Raw genomic sequence first — 15,153 nt, 5'->3', positions numbered from 1 at the left:
TTCCAAGAGTGCCCCTGGGCCGGCCGGTCCCTTCCAAGAGTGCCCCTGGGCCGGCCGGTCCCTTCCAAGAGTGCCCCTGGGCCGGCCGGTCCCTTCCAAGAGTGCCCCTGGGCCGGCCGGTCCCTTCCAAGAGTGCCCCTGGGCCGGCCGGTCCCTTCCAAGAGTGCCCCTGGGCCGGCCGGTCCCTTCCAAGAGTGCCCCTGGGCCGGCCGGTCCCTTCCAAGAGTGCCCCTGGGCCGGCCGGTCCCTTCCAAGAGTGCCCCTGGGCCGGCCGGTCCCTTCCAAGAGTGCCCCTGGGCCGGCCGGTCCCTTCCAAGAGTGCCCCTGGGCCGGCCGGTCCCTTCCAAGAGTGCCCCTGGGCCGGCCGGTCCCTTCCAAGAGTGCCCCTGGGCCGGCCGGTCCCTTCCAAGAGTGCCCCTGGGCCGGCCGGTCCCTTCCAAGAGTGCCCCTGGGCCGGCCGGTCCCTTCCAAGAGTGCCCCTGGGCCGGCCGGTCCCTTCCAAGAGTGCCCCTGGGCCGGCCGGTCCCTTCCAAGAGTGCCCCTGGGCCGGCCGGTCCCTTCCAAGAGTGCCCCTGGGCCGGCCGGTCCCCTCACAGAATGGCCCTGGGCCGGCCGGTCCCTTTGCAGAGTGCCCCTGGGCCAGCCGGTCCCTTCACAGAGTGCCCCTGGGCTGGCTGGTCGCTTTAGAGTGCCTCTGGGCCTGCTGGTCTCTTCACAGAGTGCCCCTAGGCCAGCAGGTCCCTTCCAAGAGTGCCTCTGGGCCAGCCGGTCCCCTCACAGAATGGCCCTGGGCCGGCCAGTCCCTTTAGAGTACCCCTGGGCCAGCCGGTCTCTTCCAAGAGTGCCTCTGGGCCAGCTGGTCCCTTCACAGAGTGCCCCTGAGCCGGCTGGTCTCTTCACAGAATGGCCCTGGGCCAGCCGGTCCCTTCACAGAGTGCCTCTGGGCCGGCCAGTCCCTTTGTAGAGTGCCCCTGGGCCAGCTGGTCCCTTCACAGAGTGCCTCTGGGCCAGCCAGTCCCTTTGTAGAGTACCCCTGGGCTGGCCAGTCCCTTTGCAGAGTGCCCCTGGGCCAGCAGGTCCCTTCCAAGAGTGCCTCTGGGCCAGCCGGTCCCTTCAGAGTGCCCCTGAGGTGGCCAGTCCCTTTAGAGTGCCCCTAAGGTGGCCGGTCCCTTTAGAGTGCCCCTAGGCCAGCCAGTCCCTTTCCATAGCCTCTCCACACTTGATTCCTCACCCCCCTCAAGCCTGGCAGGCCTCCCCAGCCTCTCAAAAGTGCCATCCTGGAGGTATGGCAAGCCCCATGACCAGGGGAGGGCTCAGTTCCCTAAAGTGAGGCCAACGGCTCCTGTCACATTGTGGAGAATGAAAGGATTGGGGGGGACAGGATGTTTCTCCTTGGTCTTCAACAAGGCAGTTTACCAGCCCAAACTACTAACTCGGGACTACTCCGTCCTCTTAGACAAAGCCCTGGACCAGGGTGGGTTCTAGGATCCAATTGACTAGCCAGGGCCGGTACCCTACCTGGCTCATCTCCAGAACAAACCAGATCTTGTCTGGACCCGTGGCTGCCTGCCCCAAGACTGGATCTTGTTGGACGCCGGGTGCGCGGCTGGCTCGCTTCAAGCTGCTGCCATTAATCTCCATGTCTCACAGACATAGAGAATGAACAAAGGACCCCCAAAGCTCCCCGGGTTTTCATGGGGACTAATAAAGAGGAAGCTGCAGGTACAGGTATGATTTTATTTACAGAAATGTTCAGTGACAAGGCAGGCTCTGCTCTTGTGAGAAGCTATTTTGCTTCGGGTTTCTTGTCTCCAGCCTCAAGTTTGGGGCTCTCTGGAGGCTGGCGAAAGGCAGGGAAAGCCTCCCAGGGGCTGTTCAGATCAAACTTCCGGAACTCCTGGGCCAGCTCCACCGGCTCTGCCACCACCCGCTTCACCTCATCGTCGTAGCGGACCTGCAAAAGGGAAGGGCTACTGCTGACGCCGGGGCAGGCTCAGGGGAGCACAGAGCACCCTTGAGTGGCTGCCCCGGCCTTTCTGCTCCTATGCCAGCTGTGCCCAGATCACCACCTGTGCTGGCATAGTGCCACCACGCAAAATCCATGACTCTGTGGGCCTTAGAGAAGTAATAGAGGGGCTGATGGAGTCATGGGGGGTCCCAGAGCCAGATAATTAAAGAACAAATGTGAATGCGGGTCTTTAGCCCAATGGGCAGAAGATGCTCCTGACTACTCCCCACAGCGGAGATGCTTTGATTTCTTTAGCTGTACCGGAGGAATAGGGTTGCCCCTCCTACATTCTGCTGTGTATGCTCCCCCTTTGTAACTGAATCCTCCCAATGACTATATTTGGAAACTCTTAAGACTTTCTACCTTCTCTATACCTCCACACCACACCCCAAGATCCAGCCAAACAGCCTCCTCTCCACCCATAAAGTGCTCTCTGTCCCATGTCCATCCACTGGTCGCCCTCCTCGCTCAAGCTGCTTGGAACGCTTCCACGTGAAAGCCCTTCCTGACCTTGCCTTTCCCCTCAAAATCAAATGTAGTTACACGCTTTGAACTGACTCAGTTTCTATTTACATACAGATGTCTCTTCAATAAAAGTTAAAACTCCTTGAGAAGAGACTTCTTTGTGTGAGCACCCCCAAGGCCTAGCAACATCTGGCACATCATAGGCAAGGTGCTTGCTGAGGAACTGGTTGGGTCCAAGTGGTAGAAAGTAAGCTCAAGGGGCCAGTTCGTCTTTTTGTCTTGGCACCCATGTGCCCTTGGCAGGCGTTTAACAAGTATCAGTCACACTGATGTGACTGTGTGAGAGCCACATCCCCACACCCACACATCCCATTGGGAGGCTCGGGGATGGGGTGGGGTCAAGTACACGGAAGGTCCCCAGCCCCTCCCGAAGGGTGCCCACCCACACAACTGGAAACATCCTACAGGCAAGTCCATACTACCCCCGGGCAGCGGACTGATGTCAGTCTGACCACAGAATGCAGGGGCCAGAGAAAGCCTAGCAGCTGTGCCTGACCTAAGGGTCAGTCAGGTCACTTCCCTGGGCCTCCATTTCTTCTTCTGGGAAACAAAGGCATTCAACCAGTCTGTGAGGGTGAGCTGGAGGCGAGGGAGAGACTGGGGAGTGGAACATGGAAGACCACCTTCTGGAAACATCCTGAAGGTTCTGATCTGAAAGAGGGAGTGGGGGTAGGGACATGACAGATCACAGAATCACAAACTCCCGTACCTCTATGTAGCCAGAGAGGGGGAAGTCCTTCCGGAAAGGATGGCCCTCAAACCCGTAGTCAGTCAGGATCCTTCTGAGATCGGGGTGATTGGCAAAGAAGACTCCAAACATGTCCCAGATCTAGAAGAAAGGGAATCCAAATGCCAGGCTCACAGGAGTCATATCTGGCCCTTCTAACTACACCATTCCATTTTCAAACTGCAGGCACTCACCTCCCTTTCATACCAGTTGGCAGCTTTGTGCACTGAGACCGCAGATTCCACAGGTGTCAACTCATCTGCATATGTCTTCACTCGGATCCGAGTATTGAAGCGCAGAGAAAGCAGATTATAAACAAGCTGAAAAAGGAAAATGGGAACCGGGTTCTCCTTTGGGCTCCAGGGAGAGCAGTGGGGCTGATGTAAGCCTGAACTAAAAATAGACAAGTGTGTGAAATAATGAGTAGAATCCTCTCATTTTCAAGAGTTGCTGTGCCCTCCCTCCCCTTCAGACACTCAGCTGCCCCTGAACTCCCAAGTGTACCTGTGGCTCGGCCTACCTTACCTGCCTACACTCCCGAGCGGCTGTGACATCCCGAAGCTCCTCCCCTCCCCCATTAGCTCTTGAGCGCTCTTAGCAATTCTAGAATCCCAATCAGTAGGTGGTGCTACAAGCCACCTGCTGGTGGTTCCTATGAGGCCCTTCTCTTATGGATTCCCAAACCCTAGATGGTACTATGTAGAGTGGGGCTAAATCTCTGGGGACAGGGTCCATTGTAAAGCTCCTAGGATAACTAAATCCACAAAAACATGATAGGGGTCTAGTTTGCCACTATTTTACAAAGTTCCAAACTTGCTAATCTTGTGGGGGAAAGAACAGAAGCACCTGGCTGGTGGCATTTCCTCACACATGCACTAGAACGGGCATGTCTGGGCTCAACGTAAGTGCTAACACCCCCCTAGTCAAGTCCCATTCTGATGCCTCCGTCTGAAAGCACCAGCTCTGGAAGGTTTAAACAGTCTGAGAAGGGACTGCCCGTCACCCACAGACTGATGGGCTAACTCTGAAGTGGCCACGGCTCAGGACACTGTTTCCTCAGGTAGGGAGGGGCTGCGGTCCCCGATGGAGAACGGGTACAACCAGAAACCACCGCAAGTCCGAGTGAAAGAATATGTGATGCCACAACGAAAGCTTCTACAAACACCCCAGGGCACCTGACTTCCCCATCCTCCCCATCTACCTCAAAACGGTTCTGCCGGGTCGGGACGTCAACCGCTCCCAAGTCAGCCAGGGACTTGAACTGGGCATTGGTATGGTCTTTGAGGAAGGTCAGCACGGGGATGATTCCGTCGGGGTGGATGCAGATCTCCAGTTCGTTGAAGCAGGACACCTAGGAAGCAGGGAGAGGGGAGCCATCGGGCTTAAGGCTTTTCAGCTGGGGCAGAAGACCGGGTGGAAGTCTGGCCGGGCTGGAGATGACCGCCCCCCCCCCCCCAGCCACACCCCCGGCACCACAGATGAGAATCACCCACCTGAACCTGCTGCACGTATTTGGGCAGGATCTCGGCCACATATTCCCCAAAGGCAGAGAGCTGCTTGTGGGTCACCTCGTCCCAGTGCTTAACTGTGGCTGAAAAGGAGCGCGAAAAAGAAACGGCGCTTTCTGAGGGCCGAGGCCCTGGGGAGCCTCCCAGTCAGGGCCGAGCGGTAGACTCGCTGGTCCCGGCGGGCGGTTTCCCCTGGCGGGGCCTGGGGACACTCGGGGCACAGGACAGGGAGCAGGGACCGAAAGAAGCCCGAGGGAGGCCCGGGACCACTCGCTTAATCCCCATTTTCGGAGCGAACGTTTGGACCGCGGAGCCCCCGCAGCGGCTCCCGCCGCCTAAGGCGAGACGGCCGGCCGGGCGGCCAGCCTGCCCGGGAGTGGGCTCGTGGGTGAGACGGGACGCGGGGCCGGAGAGAACAGAGGGAGGCCGCCGGGCGCCGTGGGAGAAGCCCGGGCTGGTGGGTGACAACCTGGCGCCCCCCAGGAGCCCCCGCGGCCGGACACGGCTTCCACTCCATCCCCGGCGCTTCCGCCGCCGCGCCCACGCAGGCCGGCCCGAGCGGGTCCTCCCTCCCCCCACCCCCGGGGCACCACTCACGGTGCGGGCTCGCCGCCGCCGCCGCCGCCGGGTCGCGAGCTCCCGGGCCGCTCTCCCTCCTCACGGGCAGCAGGGCCCCAGCGCGCGCCGCCCCTGCAAGCACAGACGCGGCCTCAGCTAGGCCCGAGAGGATTCCCCGCGCCCCCCGCCCTCGGCTCACCCCGAGCCCCGGCCTGCCCGCGGCTCACCCCGCGCCCGCGCTCCGGCCGCCCCCACGAGAGCCCGCAGTAGGCCCCCGGCCGCCGCCATCATGTCCCTAGGACGCAGAGCCCGAGACGGAGCGCCAAGGGCACGGACCGGAAGCGGAAAGGGGCGGCGGATCCGGGGAAACGCGGGCTCCGAACCAGAGGTTCCGGCGTATGAGATGACAACGGGGGGCGCGGGTGGGCTAGCGAGCGAGGGAACTAGGGAGCGCCGGTGAGGCACCCCCCACCTCCGGGAACCGAGACAGGCGCGAGCGAGCCGGGCGGCGCAGTACGAGGAGAGCGGGCCGCGAGGGCCGCGGTGCGCGGCGGAAGTGGCGATGACGTATGCGGGGAAGGAGAGGGCGGGCCGCGAGGAGCTTCCAGGCCGCACCTGGGCGGCCCCGCCCCCGCCCGTGGCCCCGCCCCGCTCCCTTTAACTCGACGCGTCCCGGTGGGCCCTGACGGAGCTTTGCCTTGCAGACGGCCGCCATGGAGTGGCCCGGGGACTCGACGGAGGAGAACTACTTCGTGAACTACACGTTCCGGGACCGGTCCCACTCGGGCCGCGTGGCCCAGGGCATCCTGAAGCTGTGCCTGGAGGAAGAGCTCTTCGCCGACGTGACCATCTCGGTGGAGGGCCGCGAGTTCCAGCTGCACCGGCTCGTGCTGTCGGCCCAGAGCTGCTTCTTCAGGTCCATGTTCACGACCAAGCTGCGGGAGGCGCACAACCGCGTGATCGTGCTGCAGGACGTCAGCGAGTCCGTGTTCCAGCTGCTGGTGGACTACATTTACCACGGCACGGTGAAGCTGCGCGCCGAGGAGCTGCAGGACATCTACGAGGTGTCCGACATGTACCAGCTGACCGCCCTCTTCGAGGAGTGCTCGCGCTTCCTGGCCCGCACCGTGCAGGTGGCCAACTGCCTGCAGGTGATGTGGCTGGCCGACAGGCACAGCGACCCCGAGCTCTACGCGGCGGCCAAGCACTGCGCCAAGACGCACCTGGCCCAGCTGCGGGACACGGAGGAGTTCCTGCACCTGCCCCAGCACCTCCTCGCCGACATCATCAAAGGTAAGCCGGGGAGAGCGCTCGCGGCACCCGGGCCGGGAGCCCAGCAGGTGTTCCATCTCTCTAACAGCTGGGAAAAAATTTAAGGAGTCGCCGCCCATGGGCGAATCCCCGGGGCTCGGGCCGATCAAGCCGACCTTGCTCTGCACACCCTTGGTGGGAAGCGGGAACCTTAGGACGTGAACCCTCCCCTCTCCCCCTTTAGCAACTCTGGGTAGCTTAATTTGAGCCTGGTTATTTTTCTCCTAAGAGAAAGGTAGATGAGTGTTGTGTTTGTCCCCGAGTCTTCTGGATGACCGGGCCAGCCTTTTCCCTCTGCTCTCCCCCTATTCCAGATGGTGTCCCACGTTCCCAGAACCCATCGGAGGCGATAGAAACCTGGGTCAACTTTAACAAAGAAGAGAGAGAGAGTTTCTCAGAATCACTCAAGTCCAGTTTAAAGGTATGGAATTCTTAGGAGTCCTGTGATCCGACTCCCCACCTGCCTCCCCGGTATAGGCAGAGAGGGCAAAGGAAGCCTGCCTTGGAGGGACTGTAAATAAGGATCACCCAAGAGAATGGCTATTGTCCCAGGCCGATAAAACCGGTGAAACTCTGGTCTAGTTCCTTTTTGGAGGCTAGTACTTGTTTGTCAATGCAGCTACTTTCTAAATGTGGTCTTTCCATTTCAGCTTGATCATTAGCAAACTTAGGAAACCTTTGATAAGGTACAGACCCTACAATTAACTTAGAGTTACAGCTGGAGATCTGAGTGCAATTAACTCGTTTCCTCTAGCATAAAAAGCCCTGGAAAGACAGTGATAAGAGAGCCAGGTTGAGGGCTCCCATAGTCACCAGGTTGGGGTGAGTTTGAGCGAGACAGCAGTGGGAAGGGGAGCTCACAGGGATCAGGCCCTTGTCAGCTGGAACTCAAGAATGACACAATTTGTGTTTTAATTATATGAACAGGAAATCGGTGAGAATGTCCACATTTACCTGATTGGGAAGGAATCATCTCGAACCCATTCCTTGGCTGTCTCCCTACGCTGCGCGGGGGATGACTCTATCAGTGTAAGTGGCCAGAACAGTTTGTGCCACCAGATCACAGCAGCCTGCAAGCATGGTGGTGACCTATATGTGGTAGGTGGGTCGATTCCCCGTCGGATGTGGAAGTGCAATAATGCAACTGTTGACTGGGAGTGGTGTGCTCCCTTGCCCCGTGACCGGCTTCAGCATACCCTGGTCTCTGTGCCAGGAAAAGATGCCATCTACTCTTTAGGTGGCAAGACCCTGCAAGATACTCTTTCCAACGCTGTGATCTACTATCGGGTGGGAGATAACGTCTGGACAGAGACTAGCCAGCTGGAGGTGGCAGTATCAGGAGCTGCTGGGGCTAATCTTAATGGAATCATCTATCTGCTAGGGGGTGAGGAGAACGACCTGGATTTCTTCACCAAACCTTCCCGGCTCATCCAGTGCTTTGACACGGAGACCGAGAAATGCCACGTGAAGCCCTACCTGCTGCCTTTTGCGGGCCACATGCATGCTGCTGTCCACAAGGATCTGGTCTTCATCGTAGCAGAGGGGGATTCCCTAGCGTGTTATAACCCATTGCTGGATAGCTTCACCCGGCTTTGCCTTCCTGAGGCCTGGAGTTCGGCTCCCTCCCTCTGGAAGATTGCCAGCTGCAACGGCAGCATTTATGTATTCCGGGACCACTACAAAAAGGGCGATGCCAGCACCTACAAGCTTGACCCTGCCACTTCAGCTCTAACGGTCACCAGTGGTATCAAGGTGTTGCTCACCAACCTGCAATTTGTGTTGGCCTAAGGGCCTGGACAAGGAGGAGGCAAAGCTTGGCCCTTCCTCTTCCCAGGACGCTTCCTTCCCTTCTTCATCCTAGCCCAAAAGGCCTCCTTAACCCACCGTTCCAAGGAATCCTGCCTCTAAGAATACTAGGCTACCTTCTGCTGTTCCCCTTAGGCAAATTCGTCCAGCCTGGTTCCAAGTTGGAATAGGCTACAGTTCTTGGGGCTTTTTACTCGGAGGCATCTCGGACCCTTACCTGGAATTAAGAGTAGGCTAGCCTGTTGTTCACAATCCCCAGGCACTTTTTTGCTTGGTTTAAACAGAGCCGTTCTCAAATCTTTGGGGCACAGCGTTCCCTCTATCTGATGCTAAATGCGAGGGCCTAAAGGGGCCTTTTCTTTTCAGGGAACAGAAGCAATAGAAGGGATGCTGTTTCCTTGTGAACTAAAGTGTTAGTTTGCAGTTCTCCTTTGGTCTCTGATCTATGGTTTTGGCCTTGCTATTACTTGGCTGCTCTTTAGGGACTACAATGACGAAGTGGAATTCTCTGATGTCTTCGCATTGGTCAAAGTAAATGGCATTTATTTCTAGGTTACCCCGTGGCTATCTTTGGGGCACGAGATTTTATTTCTGATCCATAGCAGAAACTTTTTGCATTGTGGAAATAGGCCCTCTTCTTGTAGAGGCTGTGAACCCAGGCAAATGCCAGGACTGTTCTTGTAATAAAAGTCTTTGGTGGGATATATATGTGTTTGTGTCTACCATTGAATGGATCACTTCCTAAAGCCATGTGGCTATATACCCAAGACTTGTTGCTGTGACATTCTCTCATCCAAGATCAATGACATCCAAGAAAATGACATCTGTAAAGGTCAAGGGCCTAAGATCTTTCTCTTCCCCTTCTCCAGGGTTAAGATACTTTGCAGTGACAAATGCTAAGAGGAAAAATATTGGGCACATGGGGCCTCAATATTTATTTATCAAATGGAATTTTTCTTGGCCCCTATGTAGTAAAAGAGAAACTCTATTGAGAACCGAGTTTACATTTAGCTTCTGTTGTAGAATGAATAGTTTTCTGAGACTGAAGCAAAACAAAGCAGACAAAAAAAGGATGGTTATCCATCCTTTTGTCACATTTCTGATAGAGCAGGATGTTTTCTGCCTATTACAAGTTACAGCCCCCAGGGTCCAATGAATGCATTTGTTTATTCTGTAATGAGCTGCAGAGTCTTAAGAGTTCTTTCCAGTTTTCCTACTTCATTCATCAGCTGGTTCTTTTTGGGAAACCTTAGTTTTTTCTGCTTCAGCTATGACCTGTTTGTGGAATTCCTTGAGGACCTCTACCTGCCCAGGTCTGATGTGGATGTGGGAACGGATGTCGGCAATAGCTTTCACGGCCTCCTCTGGACTCCAGTTATATACCTGGAGTAAAAGGAAAGGGAGAAAGATATGAATGAAGGGAGGAATGTCTCTGCACAAACCCAAAGAGCAGATACTAAGGGACTAAGGACTATTCGCTCAAGTCATTTTGAACTGAACTTTATTCACTGGTACTTTATACTGCAGCTTTCTCCATACACACAATTTGAAGATTCTTAGCTTTTCTTGGAAGGTAAGCAGTAATTGTCTTCCATATTATGTACTTGTTCTTGCTTTAAGAACCTTCTATAGGCTGGTAGTGCTACAAAGTAGAGACTTATTGTAACCTAGTCACGGAGAGAAGCCTGAACTGCCAACCATTTCTTTCCAAAAGGACGAACTGAGAGTTTTAAGGAGAACAAGGCAAAAAATTCCTCAAGACAATGAAAAACAACTCCTGTTTCTCTCACCGCTCTCTATCAAGACTGCTGCATTAAATTAGAAATGGAGATAGTTGGGATTCCTTTGAAGTCCTTGCCTGATAGTTCAGGGTTTTGTCCTTGAGGCCTTCTCCTGAAACTCTTTTAACAGAAGGTAAAGCATCACTCCCACCAACAGCTAATTGGAATACCAAAAGAAATCTCGGTTTGGGCTCATTGCTGCCTGGAAAATATTGTTCCCTTTCTTTTCAAGCTCCACGTGCTCCATCAGTTCATGATGTAGAAACACATCCATTCACTGAATAATCATTTGTTAAGTGACTTTTAAGGACAAAGCACTCATAGGTGCTAGAAGAGATACAAAGAAGTCCTTAGAACTTTACTCTTTCTACAGGGGGAGAACTAACCTAAAGACTGCCATCAGGGACAAGCTAGAGTTTGAACTGGTCACCTTCTCTTGGGGGCTCCTTTCTTTTAAGAGCCAAGTGATCTAGTAGTAGGCCAATTTTGAAGTTTGGGATGGGTCCCTGCAAGGATTTGTATGGAATTCTGCCCAAACTCATACCTGCATCAAATAGGCTGCCACCATGGTGGCGCTTCTGGAGCGCCCAGCCTTGCAATGAACATAGACACATTTCCCCAGTGTCATATACTTGAGTGTGAACTGGACACCTTTCTTTAGGTTTTCCAAAGTTGGGACTCCAGTCATATCCACTGTGCTGAGACGCAATTGCTCTACTCCGACTGCTTTCCATTCCTGAAAGCAATTCCACCATTAGAAAAAGAAAATGAAAAAGCATGGCTGATATGAAGGTGAATAAAGTGAAACACAATGTGATTGGTATGAAGGTGAACACACTAGATTCACCAGAACAAAACAATTACTAGGGCTAATTTAATGTTATCTAAGTAAAATTTAATGTTCCTGGTTCTGTAAAATCAAGCCTACTGCACAAAGTTCTCCAAAATGGCAGATCCTAGGGTGTTAATGTTTAATGAAAGAAGAGTTGATCTTTTAATGGTGGGAACATTTTAAAGATTTAACAATTTTTTTTTTTTAAATGCTTCTCTTGGCTATTTTAATTTCCTTTTACAGAATTTTCCACTACAGAATATCTAACAGCTGTAGAATCGTGTGATTCTGTCTTTGGATCATCTTGGCACCTGAGTGGTTTATAGGTTTCATAGAACTATTTCACAGATTATGTCTGTATAGAAAAATTCCCACTGGAAGATGGGAGAAAAATAGATCTAAGAAACAGAAGAGAGTGCATAAATTATCTGGGAAGCTAAAATTTCAAATTAAAACCAATACAGCAGTCTTTGTATATTTACTTGAAAGAAAAGCTGCAAAAATGGAGGATTTATAGGATCTTGGCAGTGTATACCTAATCAGGTCTCAGTCTTACTTGGAAAACCCTAAAACATGAATAATGGCCATAGTTTAAAAAATGTTGATAAATGAACATAAAGCCATAAATACATGCAATGTGTTATTTTGGATACATTTTTAAAAAAAAGTATTGATATTCAAGGTTACAGAATCATGTTTTTCCCAATCTGAATTTGGCAAACCTAATCCGGGGCTATTCTGTAAAAAATGTATATCCTTCACTTGCCCTACAACTGATAAGACTAATCTATATTGTAAAGTTTGACTCATGATCTTTTAAGGTCAATCCTTTTGAAGTCCAAGAAGATCTTAGAACATTCAAAAATGAGCTTTAAAGTTTCTCAGGTCTTTTGAAAAGAAATAGCTTTCCTAAGGAGTGAGCAAGACAGAAAGAAAATTTTAATTACTAATTTGCTCGTGTTAAGCACTCCCCAAATGGGTAGCCCAGTAAAGGCTATAGAGTATTTCTGATTTAAAATGTTTTCCACAAACTCATGTTCTCCCAAAACTGATAGGAAATAGGTTAGTATTTTATCATTTATTATCATGAAGACATATTTCTACAGTATAGGATCCACAGAAAGTCCTTGTAGAATTTTCAAATTTCCTAGTAACTTGGATTGTAGAGATGATAGAAACAATAATCTGTCTAGTAAGAATGGTGAATCTTCTTTTAATAGCTAGCATGGACCTAAGTTTTGTTCAGCAAAGGGCCTAGTTTATATTCTTATCAAACAGTGCCAATTTTTATTTGTCACAGAATCTGAAATGACATTGTGTACAATTCTGGAATAAATGTACTCATTTTAAACTGTAATAAATTTGCTTTCAAAATGCAGATTTTTTTCCTCTCTTATCTACAATATAAATTAAGTTTAAAAGGGAAAAAAGACTTTAATAAGATCCTTGATTTTTGTAAGGTTGAGAAATCTGTGTATGGTCCAAGGTTAATCAGCACAGTTCTGTTCAATTTTCTATAGTTCTTCAGGATTCTATGGTGCTGAAAATGCTCAGACCTTGTAGATATTCCTTCAGTCTGCTCCCCCTTCCCCCCTAACCTCGGTGTCTGAAAAACTCTACAAATCCTGAGCTCGATTTGAGGGAGAGCTGTGCTGGGCAGGCTTTGGTGGGATTTATTTCCTGAAGCCCTCACCTCAAAAGTGTTACACAGGAATCTCGTCTCATATTCTTCATTCATGGTGATCACTGCTCGAACATTCTCCTTCTCTATTAGCTGTAGAAAGAAAAAGGAGACCCACTCTTTTTCACACTTTCCTTCCGAATTCTGTCCCTTTTTGGGAGGAGGGTTCCCTCCTACGTTTTGCTACACCTTGTATTTATTAGGAAGATTGCAGAGCGCTAAGCAGTCCCTAGTCCAGCCCCACTTCACAACGAAACCTCCAAAGTCTGCACAGAGGAAGGTCTCGGCCGAGTACGCAGTGTAAGTAAGCCCCAAGGCCAGCTCCCTGACTGTAAGTCCGGGGTCCCTCCCAGATGGCTGCCTGGCAAGCGCTCGCCTCGCCCCCAGAAAGGACGATACTCGTGGACGGGCTCTGAGGTGACCCCTCATCCCGAACTAGAGAACGTTCTCTCGGGAAGGCTTCGGCAGAGGAGCTTCACTCTGGACAGCTCCAGGGAGTTTCCGGCCCGTCGGGCACATTTCCCGGCGTGGGAGGCGCCCCCTCCCGGACGTCCCAGGCCCCGAGCCCGGCAGGCGGTAAGTGACCCGGGACAGCCATGCTCTCTTCCGGCCGCCTTCAAAATGAGGGGGGCCGGACCTCCGAGGAAAGCGAAGTGCCGGATTCGGATCCGCCCCAGAGACCGCCCGGGACAACGGGAGCCAATCGCTTCGGCTCTCCGCCCGAGGGCCCGACTGGAGGACCCAGAGACGCCCTCGCGAGGCAGGCCCTAGCAGGCACGCCGGCTTCCGCCGAGCCATGCCCCGAGAGCCCAGGGTCAAGCCCTAGACCCCCGATCCAGCCCGGTCGCGTCCGGGGCCTGCGCCGCTGAGGGGGAAGCCCCGGGCGGCCCAGACTCCCGTCCCCCCCCCCCCCCCCCCCCCCCACAAGCGGCACGGTCCCGCCCCTCAGACTCCCGGCACGTGAGGCGGAGAAGGCCCGTAGCCTCCGGCCCCACCTCCCTCCGTCGGCGCGTGAGGCTGCGCAGCGGGGGCGCCGGGACGCCCGGTTGCAGGGGATGGGGGAAGGGGACCTGGCAATGTCCCTTCCATTCCCCCCTCTCCCCGAAGCGCGGGGCTGCGCAGCTGCGGTGCCTCCGAGCTCTCTTTCCTACTTCCCCTCCGTTCGCCCGGCGCGAGAGACTGCGCAGCGGCAGTGCCTTCGACTCCTCCCCGCTTCCCTCCTCCCCCAGCTCACCCGGCGCGTGAGGCTGCGCAGCGGCAGTGCGCCCAAGAGCACCGTGGAGTCGATGCGGTGGTACCAGTCGCGGTGCGCCGGCCCCGACACCTTGTCGCGCATCAGCGTGTACAGCAGCGTGGGGTAGAAGAGAATGCGCGCCAGGCCGGCGCTCAGCACCGATGAGGCCGCCATGCCGGTGCGGGCCCAGCGCGAGGAGCTCGGGTTCTGGCCTGACCCTAGATCCGGGCTCGGGCTCTGCGGCTGGAGTTCCGGGCTCCCGCTCCCGCGCGGGTCTCGTCTACGGAGCCAGCTCGGCTTCCGCCCTCGCTCCTCCACAACCGCCTCCTCGCTAAGCCCAGAGCTTCCCGATGACGTGCCCGGGAGCAAGGACAGCTGACTAGGCGACTGCGAGCCCTCTGAGTCGGTAGCCAAGCCTGGGCTCGGCTTCTGAAGGGGCTGGGCGGTGGCCCCGGAGGGGAGCGAGGGGGCGGGCACCGGCGGCATGGGGGCGGGACCCGGAAGAGGAACGGACCCGCCCTCCCGCGGCCGCTCGTCGGCCTCGTCCAATGGGGAGGCCCTCCGGCAGAGCCCGAGGGATACCGGCAGGACCGTGGGCCAATAGAGAGGAAGGAAGGCGGTGGGCTAAATGAAAACGAGAGAAACTGAAGATCGCGGTCAGGGCCTCTGAGTACGAAGCCGCGCTGCGTAGAGAGAGGAAAGGGCCTGCGAGCCTCTGGCACCTGTCCCGCCCCCGGCCGGGAAGGGGACTCAAGTTCCCGTGAAGCTTTTCGTTCGGGACAGTCTGTTCCCGCCGGCAATGCCACCTGCTACCGGAGAGATGGGCCTTGAAGGCTTTCCCGCGTGGTTCCTAGTTTCCTTCGCAAAGTTACGAGGCTGAAAGACTTATTTCTGTGTCCCTAAGAGCAGAGTCAAAGACTAGCTCTGGACGCAGCCTCCGTCCCTCTGGGCGCTCCTTAGTTACCGCCTCCCCTAAAAGTGGCGACCAGAAAGAAGACAAGAACAGAGAAAGTCAGCGACAGGAGCCTTTCTGCGTCCAGATGCCTTCCGTACTAGCCATGAGCTGGGCCAGCTAGCGCTGGGAGGAAAAGTGACCCAGGCACCACCTTGGAGAGCTTACGTTTTACGGGGGTGTGGTTTGTAGGAATGTGGTTGAGGGTCGAGGAGGAGGCGGGGGAGTTG

General features: G+C 54.5%; 3 protein-coding genes across 3 annotated transcripts; 1 reads left to right on the top strand and 2 right to left on the bottom strand.

Annotated features, from left to right (window-relative positions):
- Positions 1 to 1,723: 1,723 nt before the first annotated feature.
- Positions 1,724 to 5,633, bottom strand: NDUFS3 (NADH:ubiquinone oxidoreductase core subunit S3). Its single transcript, XM_031944236.1, has 7 exons — positions 5,554 to 5,633; positions 5,366 to 5,458; positions 4,754 to 4,851; positions 4,462 to 4,611; positions 3,455 to 3,580; positions 3,243 to 3,362; positions 1,724 to 1,954 (listed from the first exon to the last, which is right to left on the bottom strand). Exons 1-7 carry the CDS (start codon positions 5,615 to 5,617, stop codon positions 1,787 to 1,789), a joined length of 819 nt encoding a protein of 272 aa, XP_031800096.1. The 5' UTR covers positions 5,618 to 5,633; the 3' UTR covers positions 1,724 to 1,786.
- A 305-nt stretch (positions 5,634 to 5,938) lies between these two features.
- On the top strand, positions 5,939 to 9,147 carry KBTBD4 (kelch repeat and BTB domain containing 4). Its single transcript, XM_023506386.2, has 3 exons — positions 5,939 to 6,619; positions 6,952 to 7,058; positions 7,565 to 9,147. The coding sequence occupies exons 1-3, from the start codon at positions 6,040 to 6,042 to the stop codon at positions 8,423 to 8,425; spliced, it is 1,548 nt and encodes a 515-aa protein (XP_023362154.2). The 5' UTR covers positions 5,939 to 6,039; the 3' UTR covers positions 8,426 to 9,147.
- Positions 9,148 to 9,406: 259 nt separating this feature from the next.
- PTPMT1 (protein tyrosine phosphatase mitochondrial 1) lies at positions 9,407 to 14,901 on the bottom strand. The gene is made up of 4 exons (XM_031944235.1): positions 13,972 to 14,901; positions 12,750 to 12,830; positions 10,769 to 10,960; positions 9,407 to 9,826 (listed from the first exon to the last, which is right to left on the bottom strand). Exons 1-4 carry the CDS (start codon positions 14,455 to 14,457, stop codon positions 9,662 to 9,664), a joined length of 924 nt encoding a protein of 307 aa, XP_031800095.1. The 5' UTR covers positions 14,458 to 14,901; the 3' UTR covers positions 9,407 to 9,661.
- Between the last annotated feature and the right edge of the window lie 252 nt (positions 14,902 to 15,153).

Source organism: Sarcophilus harrisii, chromosome 6 (genome assembly GCF_902635505.1).
Source record: "Sarcophilus harrisii chromosome 6, mSarHar1.11, whole genome shotgun sequence".
Taxonomy (NCBI): domain Eukaryota; kingdom Metazoa; phylum Chordata; class Mammalia; order Dasyuromorphia; family Dasyuridae; genus Sarcophilus; species Sarcophilus harrisii.
This window is presented reverse-complemented; position numbering and strand designations above follow the sequence as displayed.

What these genes read in the sequence shown, in the direction of transcription:
- NDUFS3 (XM_031944236.1), bottom strand. Translation starts at nt 5,617, where the DNA reads ATGATGGCGGCGGCCGGGGGCCTACTGCGGGCTCTCGTGGGGGCGGCC. An exon ending in GGCGGCGGCGAGCCCGCACC is followed by an intron (nt 4,852 to 5,365) that starts GTGAGTGGTGCC and finishes GCTCCTTTTCAG; the next exon opens with CCACAGTTAAGCACTGGGAC. An exon ending in CCCGGCAGAACCGTTTTGAG is followed by an intron (nt 3,581 to 4,461) that starts GTAGATGGGGAG and finishes TTCCTTTTTCAG; the next exon opens with CTTGTTTATAATCTGCTTTC.
- PTPMT1 (XM_031944235.1), bottom strand. Translation starts at nt 14,457, where the DNA reads ATGCCGCCGGTGCCCGCCCCCTCGCTCCCCTCCGGGGCCACCGCCCAG. An exon ending in TGCGCAGCCTCACGCGCCGG is followed by an intron (nt 12,831 to 13,971) that starts GTGAGCTGGGGG and finishes TTCTTTCTACAG; the next exon opens with CTAATAGAGAAGGAGAATGT. An exon ending in TCCTGTGTAACACTTTTGAG is followed by an intron (nt 10,961 to 12,749) that starts GTGAGGGCTTCA and finishes AATTGCTTTCAG; the next exon opens with GAATGGAAAGCAGTCGGAGT.
- KBTBD4 (XM_023506386.2), top strand. Translation starts at nt 6,040, where the DNA reads ATGGAGTGGCCCGGGGACTCGACGGAGGAGAACTACTTCGTGAACTAC. An exon ending in CCTCGCCGACATCATCAAAG is followed by an intron (nt 6,620 to 6,951) that starts GTAAGCCGGGGA and finishes CCCCTATTCCAG; the next exon opens with ATGGTGTCCCACGTTCCCAG. An exon ending in CACTCAAGTCCAGTTTAAAG is followed by an intron (nt 7,059 to 7,564) that starts GTATGGAATTCT and finishes TTATATGAACAG; the next exon opens with GAAATCGGTGAGAATGTCCA.